Source organism: Syngnathus floridae, chromosome 6 (assembly GCF_059516105.1).
Source record: "Syngnathus floridae isolate MCC-2025c chromosome 6, RoL_Sflo_1.0, whole genome shotgun sequence".
NCBI lineage: Eukaryota > Metazoa > Chordata > Actinopteri > Syngnathiformes > Syngnathidae > Syngnathus > Syngnathus floridae.
Window position 1 is genome coordinate 14,088,658 of NC_142418.1, and position 9,457 is coordinate 14,098,114.

At 41.1% G+C, this 9,457-nt stretch overlaps 1 protein-coding gene across 2 annotated transcripts; it reads right to left on the minus strand.

Moving 5' to 3' along the window:
• Window positions 1-2,597: 2,597 nt before the first annotated feature.
• pard6a (par-6 family cell polarity regulator alpha) lies at window positions 2,598-9,280 on the minus strand. 2 transcript variants are annotated; one of them, XM_088377656.1, is made up of 6 exons: window positions 8,978-9,280; window positions 7,629-7,851; window positions 6,578-6,870; window positions 6,204-6,329; window positions 5,199-5,395; window positions 2,598-4,471 (listed from the first exon to the last, which is right to left on the minus strand). In XM_088377656.1, exons 1-6 carry the CDS (start codon window positions 9,086-9,088, stop codon window positions 4,210-4,212), a joined length of 1,212 nt encoding a protein of 403 aa, XP_088233782.1. In that variant the 5' UTR covers window positions 9,089-9,280; the 3' UTR covers window positions 2,598-4,209. The 2 variants fall into 2 exon arrangements, with proteins under 2 accessions (XP_088233782.1, XP_088233783.1); XM_088377657.1 differs by having other exon boundaries at window positions 8,974-9,280.
• Window positions 9,281-9,457: the final 177 nt, after the last annotated feature.

Sequence of the window (9,457 nt, forward strand, 5' to 3'; positions counted from 1 at the left end):
CAGATTTAAACTGTAAATTGACATATATGACTAATATGTTCACCTTGCAAAAACGAAACTTCTTTCTCAAAAGATTTGTCACGAAAGAGAGTGAAATTCTAGAATCTCGGATCATCTTGTCACACGTGTTCATCTCACCTGTGGTCACACAGTTCGTGATCAAAAGAATAAGATCCCGGATACAAGCGGCTGAAATGAGATTTCCTCTGCAGGGTCTCCCTTAGAGATAAGGTGAGAAGCTCGGTTACACGGGAAGAGCTCAGAGTCAAGCTGCAGCTCCTCCACGTTAAGAGGAGCCCGATGAGGCAAATTAGCCATCTTGTCAGGATGCCTCCCCTGGTGAGGTGTTCTGGGCGTTTCCCACTGGGAGGAGACGCCGAGGACAACTCAGGACAAGCTGACAATGTCTCCCAGATGGTTTGGGAACATCTTGGGACCCCGCAGGAGGAGCTGGATGAAGTGGCCAGGGAGAGGGAAGTCTGGGCTTCCATGCTTAACCTGCTGCCCGTCAGTTTTCCATTTCACACCGTCCAATCCGAATTTGCGAATTGCAATTCAATGTCACCTGTCCGCGCCATCAGCACCTCGGACAGTTCCGTTTCTCTGCTCCTGCTCCTCCCGTCCTGTTATGCAGTGGTCATCACTGATTGTCCGTACCTGCTTTTCACAACACACCTACACACACCTGCATCCAGCTTGTTGACCCTTCAATATCAACCCTGCACTCATGTCGTGACTGGCTACTTTTTCTGCTTAGACACATGCACGCCTGCCATCTTTTCCTGCTCTGTTCCCCGATTGCGGTTTGCCTGATTTGTTGTGTAGCAAAACGCCTACTTGCTTCCTGCTTATTTGCCTGCTCTGCTTTGTGTTGCTTTGTGTTCTGCTAGATTGGACCACATGCCTGTCCTTACTACGAACTCGCCTTGCCCTTGGCTGCCTCAACGATACATGACGCCGAATGACACGTCAGCCCGCCTAATGCACCAGCCCTTCTGGAGCTCCAGTTTCCCTTTTTTCCCTTTACCCTAACCGTGACATTATCAAAGCGGAAGTAAACTCCCAAAATTTGCATTCACCAGTTAAAAAATGCGTTGTACGTAAATGCATCGCTTGGCAGCCCAACCCTAACTATATTAATGTCACAGAAAAAGTTCACCCTGAAGTTATTTACGTCACTATCACCCACTTATGGTGCAAATTATACTTAATAACTCATCATTTAGGTCATCTTCAAAAGGAAATGGCAATTATATAGTAAGTATAATTATGTGTTATTTGGAAGCATAATAGCTCATTTTCTTTGAAGAACCATTTCTTATGAAGACAAAAAAAAAAAACCTACTGACCCAAAACTGTGCTCACCAATTTTCTCCTATTGTGAGGATCATTCCTAATGATTATGTACAAGAAACATAACACAGTGGATTTTATACCTAAACAAGGCAGTTTTATTTGGACAACACTTTTCTGTAAACAGCCCATGTTTTATCCAGTATATATACAGTAAAAGGGCAGAGCCAAATTACAGGTTCTATGTTTTTGATAATCAATAAATGCCGTTTCTATTTTACTAGTTCTAGAGTGTATTAGGGTTGAATAGCAGGCTAATGTCACGAACAAAGAGAACGTGACAAATAATACACAAAGATAGAAAAATTAGGCAAAATATTGGAGCTGTTTGGCTAACCCAGGATGTGGACGTCGTGTTAGAGGTGCCAGCATCCAAGACTGGAAGCCAAAGCAGGAACCACCTTCCACAGCCCTCTTCCCAGAGTAGCATAAGGAGGCGTGGGTGGACTCATTTATTAAGTACTACAACAACCCACTCTTTAGCTCCTCTGCTGTGGAGAGGGTGTTTTCAACAGCAGGTGACATCCTTAGACCAAAGAGGGCCTGCCCTGGCGAGTGCTAGCTTTGGCTAGCCGGTCCTCCTCAAGGGAAACATGTTCATATTGGGGTAGCCCACCCATAAGGGGCAGTTTGAGGAGGAGAGGCAGCAGGGGGGCGAGCAATAAAAAATAATTTAAGTATTTTTGCGCGCAAAGTTGTCTACATTAATTCATAATTTTTATATGTACTGAAGTGGTCCACACTGTTTCACTGGCTTTAAAAGAACAAGGATGGACTAAAATTATGAATAAGGCCGGAGGGACGATGATGCCAGGGTGCCCTGGTTGTGGACAGAGGTCGGAGGACGGACTAGTAAAATTTACTCATCTCTGGTAAGGACCCATAGCTTGCAGCGGCGACCAAGCTTTCTGACACTGGTAATTGCATTCTTCAACCAAAGGTTGTGCAAGTAAATATTAATTTCAATCGCCTCAGGGTTCAAAGATTGTGCGAAAAGTAGCGGCTTATAGTCCGGAAAATACGGTATCTCTCTTGATATCACAAAGAGAGAACAGAGATCAGCTCAATTGATCAGTTTCAATTGAAATATACTCATATTATACTGTAACGATGACATTGTGTGGTTATACCAATTGCAACAATCACTCTTACGCCCTAACACCATTTATTGAAGCTAGCTGAAATTATGGTGTTAAGTAGCTTGCAAAGGCTTCTTCAAAAATACAGGCAGACAATGAATAAAATTAATTTAGAACAAATTTTAATTTCATCTGAACCATTGGAAGCACATATCCAGGCGACATCTTTCATTATCTGAGTTTGATAAATAGTATTCATAAAACACTTTGGATAAAGTTACAGGACAAACGTCCCAGTTTATTTCCTCAGTGTCCCCACTTCCTACACACCAAACAGGTTAAAAAGAAGATTTATGTATTTGTTTTATATATTTAAAGAAGGATGTGGCTCTCCCACCTTAAACAAAAATATTATTTGTAAGGGGGGAAATGTAAAAATCAGTTACTTACACAACATTAAAAATATAATTAAACCAATTTTTTCTAGCGATGTACTTCACTATTCAAGAATAAAGTACAGCAGTTGGCTAGGGATGTACAGGTACTGCACGTCTTGTGTGAGTGAAGCCTCACCTATTATTTGCAAAACAAGTTACCTACTTGTAATTTTCACTGACATGGCTAAAAACTCAGATTTTTTTTTTTTTTAATCACAAAATACTGTCTACACGGATATTTATTTTATTGAGTGTTTCCTTAAATGAGATGATGAATGGTTACTGGTTGCCGTAATCAAGCGTAAAAGCCAAACTACTAAACTATACATAACATCAAAACCAGTGGAATAGGACTATGACTGCATGGATCCAGCAGTTTCTGGTCAGTAGACATGGAAATGCTAACTCCTATGTTGACTGAGTGGACTTTCGTACCACTGTTGGCCGTCGGCACCCTTGTTGTAACTCCTACAATTTGATGTGCAGTCAAAAGTTCATTGTTTTACACCGGCCTGCACAATTATAGTAATTCATCATCATTTTTAACGTGCACGTACATGCACTGCACATTGTGCAGCTTTTATTTCGCTGTCAATAAACTCTATATTGTACAGTATTGTGTCTAAGCATTTGAAATGCTCTTAACGTTTTGGAATCAAAGTTGGGGAATTTGGGGTTTCAAGTATTAATCTAGGTAATCATATCTATTTTAGTAAAGTGTCATTTATTTGCGGAAATTTGCTTGGTCACAATGCCTGGTTAATAGAGGTGGTCCACAGTTTGTGCATTTTAGGTGTTTCTTTTTGCCGTTTTCATAGTAACAATGCAGCCTATACCTTTGTATGGTATTATGACAATTGTTAACAACCATATAGAGCAGGCTTCGGGAACCTATGGCTCACGAGCCAGATATGGCTCTTTTGGTGACGTTATTAAAAAGAATACATGAGTACACTCCAAAAATCGTTGATCTTAATTAAAACAAATGCATTTAATTGTATCTAGCCTATCGATTTTTTTTAAATGCTATGGCTCTCACGGGAAATTATTTGTAAAAAATGGGTATGTATGGCTTTGTCCGCCAAAAAAGTTCCCGACCCCTGATATAGAGTGATCGCCTACATATCATAGAAGTTCATGATGCAACCTTGGTCATGGTAAAAAAATCAATGTTGCAGCTGATGCTATAAGTTTAAAGTTTAGAGGAGATATTAGCATATCAACCGGTATATATATATGTATATATATGTGTATATGTACGATGTATGCGTGTGTGTGCATATATATATTATTTTTTTTTTTTACATCTGTTTCACAGTCAGGTTACCACATGGCTGTGTTCACATTGTTATTATATTACCACCCTCTCTCATGCTTCGTTGAATGCTGTGTCCGTTTTGACCGGACCTCAGGTTTGATCCCATGTATTCAGGCATGGAGACGCTCTGTTGAAGGGTTCTAACCATAGGGCTGCTGTGCAATCTTTCACTGGTGAGGTTTGTAATGTTGTGTGATTGATAGAATGTCAAAGAGTCACTTTCCAGGATGAGGTCACCATCATCATCTTCTTCTTCATCGCTGTCACCCTCTACGATACTGTTACTGAAACATATGACATAACAAACCACGTCATTAACAGAACTATGCTTCATAATCGAAGAATACAAATTGCAAAATTAATTACTTATGATAGTTTTTATTCCCAAACATGGAAAAGTCTGAACGTAGACAAATATTACAATGTATTATTCCTTTGCAAAAAGTATAAGGAAGGAGTATCAATCCGATACCAAGTAAATTCATGGTCAGTATTTCCGATATTAATGCTCTGCGTGCTGTCATCGAATGTTTTTAGAATTTACTATTCATTGGATTAATCAAACGTGCCTCATTTGTCAGCATGGGAGGAGTGAAGCATGAGCTGCACTGCAGCAAAAGTAAAACTGTTCATGTGTGGAAGGCGACCCCAAGTGGACAACAATAGTACCTGTGTCCTCGCCCTGTCGAGCACCTTTTACCTTGACAATCAAACAAAGAATGTGGCCAGGCAATCAATGTGTATGCGCGTGCGTGTGTGTGTGTTCTAAAAAAATGACATTAAAACAAATTAGTGATATTTACTTCACACAGAAATTGTTAGTAAAGTTTTCAAGGAGAGTTCAAAATGGGCTAAAAAAAACAATTTGGGTTAAAAATTAGACTGACCAAACATTTTTTTTTTTTTGCAAAACAACCGAAAGGTGGATCTAACTGACCCAACTTCCTGGGCCGCCCCAATTTACAACCCAGCAGTTTTAAGGGTGTGGAGTTCTGAGAAGGAATGACAAACCTTGCAGTGATGGGGGTGCTGTGAGTGGCAGGACTCGTTGAATCATGTGACAGAGCGGAGCCTGTAGATCCAATTGAGCCAAAAGAACCAGAATTTCCGGTTGTTTTACTCCCTCGATGCATGACATTGTTCCTCTGGTTAGCTGGTTTCACTGTCACTATAAGATTGTGGCTGTTGGCCACCATCATGTCTGTCACCTGAAAAGATATGGGAAGATAGGTTGCAAGTTCTGACATTAAAGAAGCAAACAAGCAAGCTTGTGAGTGTTGATGAATAGGTTTGGCATTTCTCGGAATGCATAATTGACTCTTTCGATTAGGATTGGTCTCCATTTACTATTATATCACAGTAACAAAATGCAAAAAGCAAGAGCTGGAATACAAACATTACAACCGGGAGAACATAGTGAGCCTTGTTTCACGGGCTAAACTTGCTAGCACAACTGATGGTAACTAGTAGCATAACGTCCCCATTAGTGGAGCCGACCCCAGCCGTCATCGGGCAGTAGGCGGGGGACACCCTGAAGCGGTTGCCAGCCAATCACAGGGCACACAGAGACGAACAACCATTCGCGCTCACACCTAGGGACAATCTAGAGTGCTCAATCGGCCTACCAAGCATGTTTTTGGGATGTGGGAGGAAACCGGAGAAAACCCACACGGACATGGGGAGAACATGCAAACTCCATACAGGGAGGGCCGGAGGTGGAATCGAACCCGCACCCTCCTAACTGTGAGGTGGACTTGCTACCCAGTGCCCCACTATGTTTCTTATCTATGTTCATGACAATTAACTTTAAAATTAGATCCTGAAATATCCCCTGGCTTCTTTTCTGAAAATGGTTCACATGAAGTGATAGAAAATCAAAATAAGCCCATGAACTATCTATTTGAAAGACCTGTACTTCTGTTAGTAGTACAGAAGGTGAGGAGAAACACGACTTAATAATTTTTTACAAATGGATGATGATATCGGAACAGTTTTGTGTTATTATTTGGAAATTACCTGGTCTAAAGATTTTCCTGTAACATCAATACCATTGACCTCAAGAATCTCATCGTTAACTCCCAAGAGCCCAGTACTCTCTGCAAGACCACCACGCACAAGGCGGGATATGAACACTCCTGGAACCTATGGCAGGGAAAGGGATAAAGTAAATACAACAAAAGGGACACATGCGTACATCAACCTCTATCAATGACAGCAAAAGTACATCTTGACAGCTACAGAAGGTATTGTAGAAGTTACGAAAGGTCAAACAATGCATGTAATAATTTCGTTTCGAAGCACCCAACAATGTGTTCAATTGAATTGAAACATTTGAATGTGTTACACCATTTAATCGGTGCAGTATTTTAATATCAAATGATGAATGTTACCTTTTCCACACCATAAGGCGTCACTCTCATACTGGCCCCATCTCGAATGTAGAAGCCCAGAGGTTTATGGGTACCGTGCTTGTGGAGCCGTACTCGGCGATGTGTCTCGGGTAGGATATCCACGTCAATAATTGATGAAATTTGACGGAAGTTCTGTGGTCGACCAATAGACATGACACCCATTTTGCTCTTTGAGTGGGTAGACAATGAACCAGCGGTACGGAGACCTGTCAAACCCAGGCCTTTTTTCCGCCTCTGGAGGGAGTTAGTGGCGAAAATTGCAGGTTCATCCTCTGACAGAAGAAGATGGCGAAAAGAGAAAATTTTTTTCGTATTTAAAATCATGTTCATGGTGGCTATTAGCTAACAGTTTCCATGAAAAAGTCAGACGGAAAGATGTTTGTAATCATCATAAAATCAGTCGTCGTAACTTATGGAAATAATAGAGACAGCTCACTATAATGCAGTGTGGTTTAACACCACGAAAAGCTATAGCCAAAACAATCATCATATTGTTCAATTAACACCTCTCTGACAAAACTGGGCTTTATGACCTTGGAAAAGGCAGAATATTTGATACAGCTCTCGTACTGGATATCATTGTACTGTGCAAGTGGTCAGACTGTTGTTGCTGCTATGGCAGCGTTTTCAAACTGACTGCTGAGTCAGCCGGGAAAGTGTTAGGACCTTTGAAAACAGTAACCATGTTGGTTTGGTTAGAGTTGGCAGTTATAATTTTCAGACTAACATGACAAATGTGCATTTCAAACGTTTTTAAAATCATCCCTACTGCTCATACTCTTTTCTCAGGAATAATTTTACATTTGTGCCATTTATGGGAACTTTTGAGGGCAAGTAAGAGTGTCGGTCATTTGGATAAGGGGTTCCAAAATAGCAGAGAAAATCAAACGGTCGGGGAAATATAGTATGTTAAGAAGTTAAAGTGTTTTACTATTATGTTTTACTCTAATTTGAAGGTATTTTGGACTAGATTTTCTTTAGGCCAAGCCCCAAAATACTATTGTTTCACATACAGTAATTACATTCTTACCTTTCTTGGTTATGATAATGCGAAGTAAGGGATTTGCTGATGAGACAGCTTTGTGGAAGTTATCATCATTGTTGATTGGAAGAAGGTCTCCATGGTCATCTGCATATCCCAACAACATGTCTACTTCAGGGATGCGATGGATAGTTTGGAGGAGGCTATAGAACTCTTGGAAGCCACCTGGGCAGTTCCTCTTGAAAGCAAAGCGGCGGTATTCTGCGTCAAACTGTGAACAAGACATTGAACAGCAAGAAATGCTATTTTAAACAATGAAACAATACGTCTGTGTGGCAGATTGAGGATATGAATGACAATGTAATATTTACTTTTCCATTCATGTTTTTTCCTTTAAACAGAGAAAGGCATTCCGAATCTATTTTTCCCATTACAAATAATGGGAAAAAAATTAATCCGTTCCAAGATTAAAAAAAACTGCCTTTTTTAAGCGTTTTTTCATTTGCGCATTTCTTCAGCGCCACTTCAGCTCACTTCCTGCTAATATCGATAAGGACTTTCCAAAAGGGACTGAATTTCGCAAGTTGGACACTTTGAAAAGTCAGGCAGAAACAAAGGTTCCAAAAAATAACAAAGCACACAGAGACTGTCACGCTTGCATTGTTTCAACTGGCTTGGAACATTGCACGGCCTAAAAAGCCATACAATGAAGGGGAGTTCGTTAAAAAATGCCTCAGTGACGTTATTGAAATCTTGTCTCCTAAAAAACGACAAACTAAAACGAATGGTCTGTCCCGCCACACATAGTAAGTGAAAAAACACTATTATAAATTATTCTGTTTTTGTTTGTGGACTTTGTTGAACTGAGAATTTGTCTGTGTGAGACAATGCACACAATGTTCATTGTTGAAAATGTGCTCTTTGGTCTGTGGTCTTAGTCCTGTAGGAGTCAATTTATGTCATTATCATCTTGGTGCGTGACATGATGACGTCACACAATAAATCTGGCTGAGCAGAGGGTGTGTGTGTGCGCGCGTGCGTGAGTGTTCGTGTGTCTGTGCTTGCATGCATACATACCTACGTGCGTGTTTGTGTGCGTGAAATGGGGCGCGTGAAATATTTCTAGCCCTAACCCTACATTGTTTACCAAAATATAAACTGGTTTTTCAAACACTGTCTGATAACTATGCGGAACATACATTCTTCGGATGCTTGCTGGAGGAGTCAAGCGACACGTGTCGCAATCATCATCATCAAAATACGACGTTATCTCAAATATAAAAACGCGTTAAGGGTATTTAAATTTCAAATGACTGCATTTTCCGGGAGGACAATAAGCACTAGCAATCAGTGCATCGTATGTCATCAAGCCAACATCATTCCACCGACTTACTCACTTTACTTTTGACCTCGACCACGCTGTCCGAGGCTTTGAACGACGTCTGCTGTTGTCGTGACATTCTTCTCTCGGTTTGGAAGACAAACTGCGGCACTGCGGCTAAAATCATTCAGCAATATGACAGTTGTTTCCCTCGTCCGCTCCGGTTGAAGCAGTTCCGACAGCATAGAGGCATGAGAGAGCACCGGCGAAATTTACTTTGCATAACACTCGCGTTTTGGTTTTTGGTGTGTTGTGTCAAAGGCTGATGGGCTAAAATCCATTGCCACCGAAACAGGTGGGATCTTCTGAATTGAGTGTTACGAGCTAAACCGGAGCCAAGATGCGGATCCACCTCCAATCCGAGAAGGCTGCAGGCGGAGGGCGGGGCATGGTGGAAGATGACGGCACGCCTTCAAAACAATGTCATGACAACACGGAATTGCCTTCAAACCATAATACACTGGTGTGTGCGTGCGTGCGCGCGCCCGCCCGCAAA